Here is a 15,014-nt window from a genome sequence, read left to right on the forward strand (position 1 = left end):
TGGTTTATGTAATGCACCGGCTACGTTTCAAAGGTGCATGATGAGTATCTTCTCAGATCTTCTTGAGCATTGTATGGAAGTTTTTATGGATGACTTTGGTATTTATGGTGATTCCTTTGACCTTTGTTTGGATAGTCTAGCTAGAGTATTAGAAAGATGTGTTAGTTCAAAACTTGTGCTTAATTTTGAATAAATGTCATTTTATGGTAAAGCAAGGTATTGTTCTAGGCCATGTTATTTCTAATATTGGTATATCTGTTGATTCTACAAAGGTAGATGTTATTTCTGGTTTACCTTATCCCTCATCCGTGAGGGAAGTCCGTTCTTTTCTTGGTCATGCAGGTTTCTACCAGCGTTTTATCAAGGACTTCAGTAAGGTTGCACTACCTTTGTCCCGTCTGCTGTAGAAGGATGTAGAGTTTGACTTGAGTGAGGACTGCATGGAAGCATTTGATAAGCTGAAGATTGCCTTGACCCATGCTCCTATTGTGAGAGGGCCTGACTGGAATAGGCCGTTCGAGATCATGTGTGACGCATCAAACTACGCGGTAGGAGCGGCACTAGCTCAGCGCGAAGGTAAGGACCCATACATTATTGCTTATGCTTCTAAAACTTTGGATGGTTCCCAGTCTAATTATACTACCACTGAAAAAAAACTTTTAGCTATTGTTTTTTCTCTGGATAAATTTCGAACTTATTTACTTAGAACCAAGGTGGTAGTATATTCAGACCATGCGGCCTTGAAGTACTTGTTAGCTAAGAAAGAGTCAAAACCAAGGTTAATCCGTTGGATATTGTTATTGCAAGAATTTGATTTAGAGATCAAAGATAGGAGTGGTTCCTAGAATTTGGTGGTGGACCACTTGAGTCGCCTAGAACATATTAAAAGTAACTCCACTCCTATCAATGATGCATTTCCACTTGATAGCTTGCAAGCAATATCTGAGGTGGTTCCTTGGTATGCACCCATAACTAATTATTTGGTTAGTGGTACCTTTCCTCCCAATTTCTCTAAACATCAAAGGGATAAGCTCAAGAGCGAGTCCAAATATTACATATGGGATAACCCATATTTGTGGAGATGTGGTGCCGACCAAATAATTAGAAGATGTATTCCATAATTCGAGTTTCAGCTATCTTAGAGGCCTGCCACTCTTTTGAGGGTGGTGGTCACTTTTGTCCTCAAAGAACTGCTAGAAAGATCTTAGAATGCAGATTTTGGTGGCCTACACTCTTTAAGGATGCATATCTCTTTTGTAATTCTTGCCTACAATGCCTAAGGTTTGGAAAATTTTTCAAAAGGGATGAGATACCCCAACAAACCATGTTATTTTGTGAAATTTTTTATGTTTGGGGTATTGACTTCATGGGTCCCTTTCCAAACTCTAATGGTTTCTTATATGTCCTACTAGCTGTTGATTATATCTCGAATTGGGTGGACGCAATTCCCACCCGTATTGATGATGCTAATGTGGTTCTCTCTTTTGTTTAGAATAACATCATTTGTCGCTTTGGATCATTACGAGCAATCGTGAGTGTTCAAGGCTCTCATTTTCGTATCAAGAGAATGACAGGTTTGATGAAGAAGTATGGCATCATTCACAAGGTGGCAACGGTCTACCACCCCCAAACAAATGGCCAAGCCGAGGTCTCTAACCGAGAAATTAAGCGCATACTAGAGAAGATTGTAAAGCCTCATAGGAAGGATTGGAGTTCTAAGCTCCGCGATGCGCTATGGGCTTACCGGATGGCTTATAAGACGCCAATTGGTATGAATCCATTCCGGCTAGTCTATGGAAAGGCTTGCAATCTCCCAGTAGAGGTGGAACACAAGGCTTACTGGGCCGTAAAGGAATGTAACTCAGGATTGGGTGGAGTCGGAATCGAAAGGAAGCTACAGTTGGTAGAGTTGGAGTGCCTTCATTTGGAAGCTTATGAAAATGAAAGGCTCTATGAAGAGAGGGTGAAGGCGGTGCATGATAAGAACATCAAGAGAAGAGAGTTTAGAGCTGGAGACTTAGTCCTCCTCTATAACTCAAGGTTGAGACTAATGCCAGGAAAGTTGAGATCAAGGTAGGAAGGACCTTATAGGGTGGAAAAGGCTGAGCCGTATGGGGTCTTCCACTTGAGTCACCCCTCAAGACCTACAATCGTCAAAGTTAATGGTCACTGTCAAAAGCTTTATCATGGTGAGAAAATGAAGAACAACAAAGAGCTGGAGATCTTCCTCCTGAGGGATCCAGCAAGGGAAGAGGACTGAGCTTATGGACCGTTCAAGTTAAGGACGTTAAAAAAAAGTGCTAGGTCAGAGGCAACCCACCATGGTATGATCTTCCTTTTTTATAATTCTATTTTATTTATGTGCTTATATTTATTTCGTTCTTTGTCTAGATTAATTTTTACTTAAGAATATTTCCATTTTATTAAAAAAAAAGTGCATCTGACGCGTATGCATCTATTACGCGCACGCGTCATGTGAAAGTTCGCTCTCTAGTATTCTGGATAGAGAGTTACGCTGGAACTGTGTGGGTGGGGTTCCTGGGGCAAAAAACCACCCCACGCATATGCGTCACTAGCCATTTTAAGGTTCCACGCACGTACGTCGGCGATGCTTACGCATGGAATGAACATCGGTGTAATTTGGTGCATTGAACAGAGAGTTGTGCAGGTATGATGCTGGAATCGGGCGTCTGGCTGACGGAGGAAAATTAGATTTCCACACAAACTCGCTGGCAAGTATATCGGGTCGCATCAACTATTAAAACTCACGTGAGTGAGGTCGATCCCACGAGGATTGATGGATCACGCAACTTTAGTATGGTGATTAGTCTAGTCAAGCTAATAGTGATGAATAGAGTGAAATTGAACTGACAGGATGTAAATTGCAGTGAATTTAAAGTGCAGAATGTAAATCAACAAAAACTTAAATGGGAAGAAACGTAAATACAGAAAGGAAGACTCATTAGGGATTGGAGATATCATAATCCACAATGAATGAAATGGGTCTCAACTTCCTTCTCAATCATATGAATAGATCTATCGCATATTGAAATTGATTGGATCCCAATTCCTTAGCAATTCAATCTCTCTAATCACAATCAATATTGTCAATTCCTTGATCTAATTGTCATGAGAAGAGGCTAAGAATGTTCTTTCATCCATAAGCCACACAAATCCTCAAGATCTCAATTCCTCCCGAATAGTGTTGATCAAGAGGTTTGTGAAGGATAGAACCTCAGTTCTAATGCTCATGATTCCCCTTCCGAGGCTCACACAAGCATACACATATTTAAACCCCCTTTCGGAGTGAATGAATCATCAAACAAAACAGAGGATATCCAATAGCTATTCAATTGAATTGAGAGGAAGAAGAATTTTAGTTAATTCACATGAATCATAACAGAGCTCCTTCCCCTAATGAGTTGGGGTTCAATGGATCATCGCTCAAAGAACAGATGCATAAAATTTAAATTACAGAAATGTAAATCAAGCTCAATAAGAACAGAGATATAATATTAGCAGAAAGTAAATTTGCAGAAGAGAATTGCAGAAATTAAAAATTGCATTGAAATGAAACTGAATTCAGTACAAAAGAAACGTAAAGTGCAGAGAAGAAAAAGTGTATCAAGAGAGCCTTCTATTCTACTTCTACTCTTACTCCTACTGCTGCCTACATTTAATGCAGCCTGCTGTCTGTTAAGCCTCTGAATTAGCCTCAGGGCTCACTTCTATTTATGGCTTTTTCTCATTTTCAATTGAGTCTTCAGTGTATTTGGATTTGGGCCTTAGCCTTGATTGAAGCAGGGATTGATTGGATTGGCGCTAATGCAATTGAGGAGAAGAGTGTGCCAATTGTGCCTTTCTGGTATTAAAGTTGGAGTCAACGTTTTTGGGCAAACGTTGAGTCAAACGTCCCTTTAAAAATTTGAGTTCTGGTTGCTGTCATCAACGTTTGACTCAACGTTGGAGTGCCAATGTTCGCCTATCCACGCGTGCGTGTATACCACGTATATGCGTGAAAGCTGTGTTTTTGCCTTTCGACGCGTACGCATACACCACGCTTACACGTGCATTGCCATTTTTCCACTCCACGCGTACGCGTCATAGATGCGTGCGCATCGATTCAAGTTCCTCAATTCCAAATTTTGGGCTTCTCATCGCGGACGTTGGAGGTAGCGTTTGAGGCAACGTTGGACCTCCAACGTTCATTTAGCGATGCGTACGCGTGACCCATGCGTAGCGTGGATGGTCAATTTTTCCATTCAACGCATGCGCGTGACTCATGCTTGTGCGTGGATATAAAAATTTCCTTCTTTCACGCGTACGCGTCATAGACACATACGCATCACCCAAAATTCTTTCAGCTCCAGAAATGAACATTTTCAAAGACGTTGGAGGTAACGTTGGTTCACCAACTTTCCCTCCAATGTTGGCACCCATGTTTTCTTCTTCCAGGACGTTGCCTTCAACGTTGATGGGCCAACGTTGGCTCCAACGTTGGCATCTCCTTCTTTTCTTCCTTGCTCTTCCTCTACTTCTTTTTACCTATCATCAACCAAACAAACTCATCAAAGCCTTGGCATAATCACAAGATTTTGCATCTTTCAAAACAACAACCAAATCATGCAGAAAATCTCATGAAAATGCATAAAATTAACAATGTTTGATTGAATCAAGACAACCATGAATTTCTCATCCAAACACTTACTTATTGCCTAAGAAATGCATGAAAATCTAGTAAAATAGATGAAAAAGTCTTGTGAAACTAGCCTAAGATGACTTGTCATCACAACACCAAACTTAAATCTTGCTTGTCCCCAAGCAAGCAGTAAAACATAATTAGAATGAATGAAAGCAGAGAGAGAGGTATAAGCTTTTATTGGAAGACATTCAGTTCTGTTTAATGGGGTTTTCATGCATGGTATCTCAGTGAATTCTATTTGTGGTTGAAGTATAGACACTCCTTTGGATCCTTACTTGAATTACACAAAAAATGAGACTTGTTATTGCTTGGTCCTTAGTTTTTCTTGCTCTCTTTCTTTTGATTGATATTTATTGCTTAGCTGAGACTTAATGCTATGTGGTAAGGTAGATTTTTAAAGTAAGCTTTCAGCCAGCATTCCTGCCCCAGTTGGTTCAAGATGCTAGGTGTTGAAACACCCCTATGGGCTTACTTGCTCAAGCCTCTCCTTAGCACACACACATCACAGGCATTTAGCTCATTTTGTTCTTTGGAAATTGATGCCCAGCACCTCTTTGGGTTACTAAATGCTTTGTCTCAAAGTAACTCTTGATGGTGGACTTTCGGTGCCAACCCGGGTCAGTTAACCCAAGTTGCTAGGTAATGAATCACCTCTTAGAACCTAATTGTCCAAGCTTATCTTTGTACAAGAACATCACAGGCATATATCCAAACTCTCAAGCCATTGGTGCCCAGCCTTTTTTATTTCTTTTTGTTTCTTTCTCTTACATTTTTCTTTTTCTTTTATTATGGGCCTTTTTCATTTGTCAAGTCAAATGAAATGTAACTCAAGTTCATATCCCAAAGTCATGCCAACCTTTAGCCTTATTCATGAATCAGCTAATGAAACAGCATATACCTCAACATAACCATTATTCTGTCTCATATCAAAACAGGCTTTTACTCTTTCTCTGTTTCACAACAATTTTTTTCTTTTATTTAAGCATGAGGAACAAAGCATATGATTCAAGTAAGATGAGATGATAAAAGCATCTATACTAGCAAGCCACAACAGCATGAAAACAAACAAACTAACAGACAATAAATAAATCTAATAAGACACTAATCAACAGGGGACACTTGCACTTTCAATTAGCATATTTAAGCTAAAGTCAGTCAAAAAATAATACAACCTCTTGGAATCCATTTATTTCCTCTGTGTGATCATCATTGTTGGGTTCCATGTCCTTCCTTTGTCCATCCACATGATGATGTATCTTTCCCTCCAAGAGATTGAATGACTTCCTACAAGAGATATTGAAAGTTGCTTGTTCTCCAAACACTTGAGAAATAGTTAGCATGCATATATGCTTGTGATTCTCTAAACCTAAATTGGTGTGAGAACACCAAATTTAGTTCCTTGCCTACTTCTATATGTAGTAGAATAAATACATGCATGAAACATCAAGTACTTTTATTAAGCAAACAAACTATGAACTAGAAAACAAACTATGAACTAGGAAACAAACTAAAAACTAGAAACTAAACAATTATTAAGTAGTTTTTTCTGATTGTTTAGAGCCGATACCAGTAATGCTGAGGGTGCAATGTGTTTTTAATGAAATTTTTGGGGAACACCAAACTTAGCATCCAACATTCACCCCTTAATTACTTTGGTGTACGACACCAAACTTAGCTCTTTGCAATACAGAGAAATCTACTTAACTCCTTTATTGAAATAACTAAGAAAGGAAAAATACTGACATGTAGATGATGACTTTCTTCCTCTTCTTCCAGTTTGTCAAGAGGAATAACCTCAATGGTAAAGAGGAGCCAGACAGTGCCCCCTATCTGGCCTCTTCCCAGCAAGCTTCCTTTGGTTATTTGCTTGATTTGCTTTGCTTGTTGGGGAAGGGGTTGGATTGTTTGCAGTTGACCTTTTCTTCTTCACGAATATGATCAATTGTGGCTTGGTCACAATCCTCTTCTCGGTGTTGTTGTTGGTTGCCTCTACTTCTTTGATTTCAAGACTTGGTAGTTGTGTATTGGTTGGAGTGTTCTCTTCATCAAAAGCCTCTTGAATTAGTGGTTCAATGAGCCCTTCCTCTATGCACTTCTCTACTTCAATTGAGTGTGAATTTTCTTAATTGGCTTCCTCCCTTTCTTCTATATGATCTTCCATTAAGTCCTTTGGGAGTGAGTCTTCATGCTCTTCTGTCACTTCACTTAGCTTCTGTGGATATGAAGTCATAGGTTCAAATACCTCCACCACCTCCTTCTTCATTGGGGTTTCACTTGATATTGGACCTTGTTCTTCCACTTCCTCCCTTGCACTCAACATCTGGTGTAACAGCACTTCTATGAAAGAGGTTTCTTACTCTTCCCAAGATTTCTTCATCTCCTCTTCATATCCTTCAATCACAGACTCAAGCTTTTGTGTGGGTTGTGAGTTTTCATATTCCTTTGTCACCTCAAGTAGTCTCTGTGGATATGAAATCCTTGGCTCATATACCTCTACCACCTCATCCTTCATTGAAATTTCACTCGACTCAAGGACCTCTTCTTCCTCTTCCTCACTCACAGATTATTCTTCATCCTCAACACTTGGCAATCCTAGGTTTCTCCTTATTTTCTCTAAGCGCCCATCTATCTTCTTGAAGAAGGTTTCTTGTTCTTGTTCTTTCTAGGATTGTTTTTGTCTTTCTAAGAATTGTTCTTGTCTTTCCAAAAATTTCATGGACCATTGAAGGTAATCCTCAACTACTGGCTGAGGAGATGAAGGTTGAGAGTAATTTTGTGGACATGGATGTGTTGTGGTGAAGTTGTTTTGAGGGGTATGGAATGAATTTTGTGAATTGTGGAATGAATTTTGTGAATATTGAAATGAGTTTTCTGTGTAGTGTAATAAATTTTGTGGTTGGTGAAATGATTTGTATGGATCTTGGAGGAAACTTTATATTGAGGCATAGTCAAGTGATGAAGGATTTTCAAATGAAAAACTGAGAGGTGAGGTTGGACAATTTTGCATAAATGATTTGAATGTATGCTCAAGTAATGATGGCTCTTGATAAGTGGAGTATGAACTATTGAATGCTCTTTGATTTTGATCCTCCCACCCACAACTTGAGTAATTGTTGAATTCATCACATTGTGGATTGTTTTGGGGCATTGGGGAGCAATCTTGCATGAATGTATTGACAGCACGATCAAATGATGATGTCTCTTGATGAGAAAAATATGGATCATTAAGATCTCTTTGGTTTTGACGCTCCTAGCCACAGCATGAATAGTTGTCATACTAATATGAGTCATTTTGTGGTTTTGGGAGGTGTTCATACTCTATCATTCCTTGTTGACACTCCCATCCACTATTAGCATAATGACATGAATCATTTTATGGTGTTGGGCAGTATCTCATGGAATTGTCTTGATTATTTTGTGGCCCTTGATGAGCGGATAATTGATACGCTTTTTGGCGTTATTTTTAGTATGTTTTTAGTATGTTTTAGTTAGTTTTTATTATATTTTTATTAGTTTTTAAATAAAAATCACAGTTCTAGACTTTACTATGAGTTTGTGTGTTTTTCTGTGATTTCAGGTATTTTCTAGCTGAAATTGAGGGACCTGAGCAAAAATCTGATTCAGAGGCTGAAAAAGGACTGCAGATGCTGTTGGATTCTGACCTCCCTGCACTCGAAGTAGATTTTATGGAGCTGCAGAAGCCCAATGGGCACGCTCAAAATTGCGTTGGAAAGTAGACATCCTGGACTTTCCAGCAATATGTAATAGTCCATACTTAGCCCGAGATTTGATGGCCTAAACCGGTGTTCCAAGTCAGCATAAAAATTTTGGCGTCAAAATGCCAGAACTGGCATAAAAGCTGGAGTTAAATGCCCAAGCTGACACAAAAGCTGGCGTTTCACTCCAAGAAAAGTCTCTACATGTGAAAGCTACAATGCTCAGCCCAAGCACACACCAAGTGGGCCCGGAAGAAGGTTTCTGCATTAATTACCTATTTCTGTAATCCTAGGCTACTAGTTTTCTATAAATAGGACCTTTTGCTATTGTATTTGGAGACTTTTACACACTTTTCATATTTTGAACTTATATGTTCGCGTTTGAGGCTGGCCATTCTACCATGCCTAGACCCTCTTGTTCTTATGTATTTTCAACGGTGGAGTTTCTACACACCATAGATTATGGTGTGGAGCTCTACTGTTCTTCATGAATTAATGCAAAGTACTACTATTTTCTATTCAATTCACGCCTACTTCTTCTCTAAGATATAAACTCGTTCTTCAACTTGATGAATATGATGATCCGTGACACTCATCATCATTCTCACCTATTAATGCGTGCCTGACAACCACTTCCGTTCTACATGCAAACAAGCTTGAATGTGTATCTCTTGGGTTTCTAATCTAAGATTAAAACCTTCGTGGTATAGGCTAGAATCATTGGCGGCCATTCTTGAGATCTGAAAAGTCTAAACCTTATCTGTGGTATTCGGAGTAGGATCTGGGAAGGGATGACTCTGACGAGCTTCAAACTCGCGAGTGTTGGGCATAGTGACAGACGCAAAAGGATCAATGGATCCTATTCCAACATAATCGAGAACCGACAGATGATTAGCCGTGCGGTGACAGCGCATTTGGACCATTTTCACTGAGAGGACGGGAAGTAGCCATTGACAACGGTGATGCCCAACATAAAGCTTGCCATGGAAAGGAGTATGAATTATTGGATGAAGGCAATAGGAAAGTAGAAGTTTAGGAGGAACAAAGCATCTTCATACGCTTATCTGAAATTCTCACCAATGAATTACATAAGTATCTCTATCTTATTTTATGTTTTATTCATCTTTTAATTATCAATTCTCCATAACCATGTGAATCCGCCTGACTGAGATTTACAAGATGACCATAGCTTGCTTCAAGCTGACAATCTCCATGGGATCGACCCTTACTCACGTATGGTTTATTACTTGGACGACCCAGTGCACTTGCTGGTTAGTTGTGCGGAGTTGTGATAAAGAGTTGAGATTACAATTGTGCGTACCAAGCTGTTGGCACCATTGATAATCACAATTTCGTGCACCAAGTTTTTGGCGCCGTTGCCGGGGAACAAACAATCCCCGCGCAACCAAGATTTTGGCGCCGTTGCCGGGGATTGTTCGAGTTTGGACAACTGACGGTTCATCTTGTTGCTCAGATTAGGTAATTCTATTTTATGTTTAAGCTTTTTACCTTTTAATTTTTGAAAAATTTCAAAAAAAAAAATTTGTATTTCTATTTTGTACTTCAGAACTTTTAAGAATGAATTCTAGAGTTTCATGATGATTTGTTGAAGTCTGGCTGGCTGAGAAGCCATGTTTAATCTTTTGGACCAAGGTTTCAACTTATCATCACAAGGGCTTGTTGATTTCTATCAATCTTGCTGTTAAACGTAATGATTTGCTAAAGCTTGGCTGGCCATTGGCCATGTCTAGTGTTTGGACCAAAGCTTTCACTAAAAGCTTGGCTGGCTAGTAAGCCATGTCTAATTCCTGGACCGGAGTTTTAGACTAACATTGCATGATTCCTGGAATTCTCATTAAGAATTTTGAAGTCCTTTTTTTTTCCACTTAATTTTCGAAAAAAATTACAAAAAAATTTTTAAAATCTTAAAATAAAAAATATTTTATGTTTCTTGTTTGAGTCTAGTGTCTAATCTTAAGTTTGGTGTCAATTGCATTCTTCTAATTTTCAAAAATTACATGCATTATGTTCTTCATTGATCTTCAAGTTGTTCTTGATAATTTCCTTGCTCTGATCTTTAAATTCTCTTGTTTTGTGTCTTTTGTTGTTTCTCATATGCATTTTCAAATTGTTATAGTCCTTAGTATACAAACTTCTAAGTTTGGTGTCCTGCATGCATTATTTGTTTAATCTTAGTTTTCCAACCATGTCTTTTCAAGTCAATGATACAGAGAATTGAAAATTCAGAACATGCAGCAGAGGAATTACAGAGAAAAAGCTGGGCGTTCAAAACGCCCAGTGAGGAAGGAAATCTAGCGTTTTGATGAGCGGATAATTTATACGCTTTTTGGCATTGTTTTTAGTGTGTTTTTAGTAGAATCTGGTTACTTTTAGGGATGTTTTCATTAGTTTTTATGCTAAATTCACATTTCTTGACTTCACTATGAGTTTGTGTGTTTTTCTATGATTTCAGGTATTTTCTGGCTAAAATTGAGGGACTTGAGCAAAAATCAGATTCAGAGGTTGAAGAAGGACTGCTGATGCTATTGGATTCTGACCTCCCTGCACTCAAAGTGAATTTTCTAAAGCTACAGAACTTAAAATGGCGCGCTTCCAATTTCTTTGGAAAGTAGATATCCAGGGCTTTCCAGAAATGTATAATAGTCCATACTTTGGCCAAGTTTAGACGACGTAAAAGGGCGTTGAACGCCAGTTCTATGCTGCTGTCTGGAGTTAAACGCCAGAAACACGTCACAAACCAGAGTTGAACGCCAGAAATACGTTACAACCTGGCGTTCAACTCCAGAAAGAGCCTCTGCACGTGTAACATTCAAGCTCAGCCCAAGCACACACCAAGTGGGCCCCGGAAGTGGATTTATGCATCAATTACTTACTTTTGTAAACCCTAGTAACTAGTTTAGTATAAATAGGACTTTTTACTATTGTATTAGACATCTTTGGACGCCTAGTTCTTAGATCATGGGGGCTGGCCATTCGGCCATGCCTGAACCTTTCACTTATGTATTTTCAAACGGTAGAGTTTCTGCACTCCATAGATTAAGGTGTGGAGCTCTGCTGTTCCTCAAAGATTAATGCAAAGTACTACTGTTTTTCTATTCAATTCAACTTATTCCGCTTCTAAGATATTCGTTCGCACTTCAACCTGAATGTGATGAACGTGACAATCATCATCATTCCCTATGAACGCGTGCCTAACAACCACTTCCGTTCTACCTTAGATTGAATGAGTATCTCTTGGATCTCTTAATCAGAATCTTCGTGGTATAAGCTAGATTGATGGGGGCATTCATGAGAGTCCGAAAAGTCTAAACCTTGTCTGTGGTATTCCGAGTAGGACTCTGGGATTGAATGACTCTGATGAACTTCAAACTCGCGATTGCTGGGCGTAGTGACAGACGCAAAAGGAGGGTGAATCCTATTCCAGCATGATCGAGAACCTCAGATGATTAGCCGTGCTGTGACAGAGCATTTGGACCATTTTCACAAGAGGATGGGATGTAGCCATTGACAACGGTGATGCCCTTACATAAAGCCAGCCATGGAAAGGAGTAAGATTGATTGGATGAAGACAGCAGGAAAGCAGAGGTTCAGAGGAACGAAAGCATATCTATACACTTATCTGAAATTCTCACCAATGATATACATAAGTGTTTCTATCCTTATTATCTATCTATTTATTATTTATGTTCGAAAACTCCATAACTATTTTATATCCGCCTGACTGAGATTTACAAGGTGACCATAGCTTGCTTCATACCAACAATCTCCGTGGGATCGACCCTTACTCACGTAAGGTTTATTACTTGGACGACCCAGTGCACTTGCTGGTTAGTTGTATCGAAGTTGTGAATGAAAAATGATTTATTAAGTTGTGCGTACAGAGTTTCTGGCGCCGTTGCCTGAGATCACAATTTCGTGCACCAAGTTTTTAGTGCCATTGCCGGGGATTGTTCGAGTTTGGACAACTGACGGTTCATCTTGTTGCTCAGATTGGGCAACTTTCTTTTCGTTTTCTTTTCAAAAAGTTTTCAAAAATTTTTCAAAAATCTTTCAAAAATTTCTCCTTTGTTTTCGAAAGAAAAAAAAAATTTAAAAATAAAATGTTTTCAAAAATATATTTTTCTTCAGAATTTTTAAGAATGAATTCTAGAGTTTCATGAAGCATGTTGAAGCATGATGGCTATAAAACCATGTCTAAATTCTTTTGGACAGAGGTTTTGGCTTAAAATTGAATGAATTACTCCCATATTCATGCTAAAGCTTGACTGGCTATTAAGCCATGTCTAACCCTTAGATTGGAGCTTTAGAGTAAGATTGTAAGATTCCTGAAATTCATATTAAAAATTTTGGAATCCTTATTTTTCTTTTTCAAATGATTTTTGAAAAATATAAAATAAAAATACAAAAAAAAAATCATAAAATCATAAAAATCAAAAATATTTTTTGTGTGTTTCTTGTTTGAGTCTTGAGTCAACTTCAAGCTTGGTGTCAATTGCATACTCATCTTGCATTTTTCGAAAATTGCATTCATGCATTGCATTCATCATGATCTTCAAGTTGTTCTTGATAAAACCTTCTTGATTGATCTTCATATTATATTGTTTTGTGTTGTATGATGTTTTTCATATGCATTCTTGAATTCTTAGTGCCTAAGCATTAAAGATTTCTAAGTTTGGTGTCTTGCATGTTTTCTTTGCATTAAAAAATTTTTCAAAAATATGTTTTTGATGTTCATCATGATCTTCAAAGTGTTCTTGGTGTTCATCTTGACATTCATAGCATTCTTGCATGCATTCATTGTTTTGATCCAAAATTTTCATGCATTGCATCATTTTCATGTTTTTCCCTCTCATCATTAAAAATTCAAAAATCAAAAAAATATCTTTCCCTCTTTTCTCTCATAAAATTCGAAAATTTGAGTTGACTCTTTCAAAAATTTTTAAAATCTAGTTGTTCCTTATGAGTCAAATCAAATTTTCAATTTAAAAATCTTATCTTTTTCAAAATCTTTTTCAAAAATCAAATCTTTTTCATTTTTCTTATTTATTTTCGAAAATTTTAAAAATATTTTTCAAAAATCTTTTTCTTATCTTTATCTCCTAATTTTCGAAAATAACATCATCAATTAATGTTTTGATTCAAAAATTTCAAGTTTGTTACTTACTTGTTAAGAAAGATTCAAACTTTAAGTTCTAGAATCATGTTTTGTGATTTCTTGTGAATCAAGTCATTAATTGTGATTTTAAAAATCAAATCTTTTTCAAAAATAATTTCAATCATATCTTTTCAAAAATATCTTCTTATCTTATCTTTTTCAAACATTTGATTTCAAAATATCCTTTCTAACTTTTTATCTTCTAATCTTTTCAAAATTGATTTTCAAATTTGTTTCAACTAACTAACTAACATTTTGTTTGTTTCTTATCTTTTTCAAAACTACCTAACTAACTCCCTCTCTCTCTAATTTTCGAAAATATCTTCCCCCTTTTTCAAAATTTCTTTTTAATTAACTAATTATTTTAATTTTTGATCTTAATTTTCGAAAAATTACTAAACTTTTTCAAAAAAACTATTTTCGAAAATCACTAACTCTTTTTCAAAAATTATTTTCGAAAATTCTCTCTCTCTTATCTCCTTCTATTTATTTATTCATCTACTAACACTTCATCTCACCCAAATTCGAACCCCCTCTTCCATCTGTGTTCGAATTTCTTATTCTTTTTCTTCTTCTACTAACAATAAGGAACCTCTTTACTGTGACATAGAGGATTCCTCTTCTTTTCTTGTTCTCTTCTCTTTCTTATGAGCAGGAACAAGGAAAAAGGAATTCTTGTTGAAGCTGATCCAGAACCTGAAAGGACTCTGAAGAGGAAACTAAGAGAAGCTAAATTACAACAATCCAAAGACAACCTTATCGAAAATTTCGAACAAGTAAAGGAGATGGCAGCCGAACCCAACAACAATAATGCAAGGAGAATGCTTGGTGACTTTACTGCACCAAATTCCAATTTACATGGAAGAAGCATCTCCATTCCTGCCATTGGAGCAAACAACTTTGAGCTGAAACCTCAATTAGTTTCGCTGATGCAGCAGAACTGCAAGTTTCATGGACTTCCATCTGAAGATCCTTTTCAGTTCTTAACTGAATTCTTGCAGATATGTGATACTGTTAAGACTAATGGAGTAGATCCTAAAGTCTACAGGCTCATGCTTTTCCCTTTTGCTGTAAGAGACAGAGCTAGAGTGTGGTTGGACTCTCAACCCAGAGATAGCCTGAACTCTTGGGATAAGCTGGTCACGGCTTTCTTAGCTAAGTTCTTTCCTCCTCAAAAGCTTTGCAAGCTTAGAGTGGATGTTCAGACCTTCAGACAGAAGGAAGGTGAATCCCTCTATGAAGCTTGGGAGAGATACAAAGAACTGACCAAAAAGTGTCCTTCTGACATGCATTCAGAATGGACCATCCTGGACATATTCTATGATGGTCTGTCTGAATTAGCTAAGATGTCATTGGATACTTCTGCAGGTGGATCCATTCACCTAAAGAAAACGCCTGCAGAAGCTCAAAAACTCATTGA

General features: G+C 37.7%; 1 protein-coding gene and 1 non-coding gene across 2 annotated transcripts in view; one reads left to right on the plus strand and one right to left on the minus strand.

Moving 5' to 3' along the window:
• The first annotated feature begins 1,567 nt into the window (after positions 1-1,567).
• The window catches only part of LOC148561855 (uncharacterized), a 33,133-nt gene continuing 19,686 nt past the window's right edge, over positions 1,568-15,014 (plus strand). The window contains exon 1 of the mRNA XM_088490794.1: positions 1,568-2,073. Within this exon, the coding sequence (XP_088346920.1) occupies positions 1,568-2,073 (506 nt within the window). The remainder of the gene's footprint in view (positions 2,074-15,014) is intronic.
• On the minus strand, positions 14,779-14,882 carry LOC148561856 (small nucleolar RNA R71). The gene has a single exon (XR_015886945.1). It is a non-coding gene; the product is annotated as a small nucleolar RNA R71 (small nucleolar RNA).

Source organism: Arachis ipaensis, chromosome B6, assembly GCF_059453495.1.
Source record: "Arachis ipaensis isolate K30076 ecotype BB chromosome B6, ASM5945349v1, whole genome shotgun sequence".
NCBI lineage: Eukaryota > Viridiplantae > Streptophyta > Magnoliopsida > Fabales > Fabaceae > Arachis > Arachis ipaensis.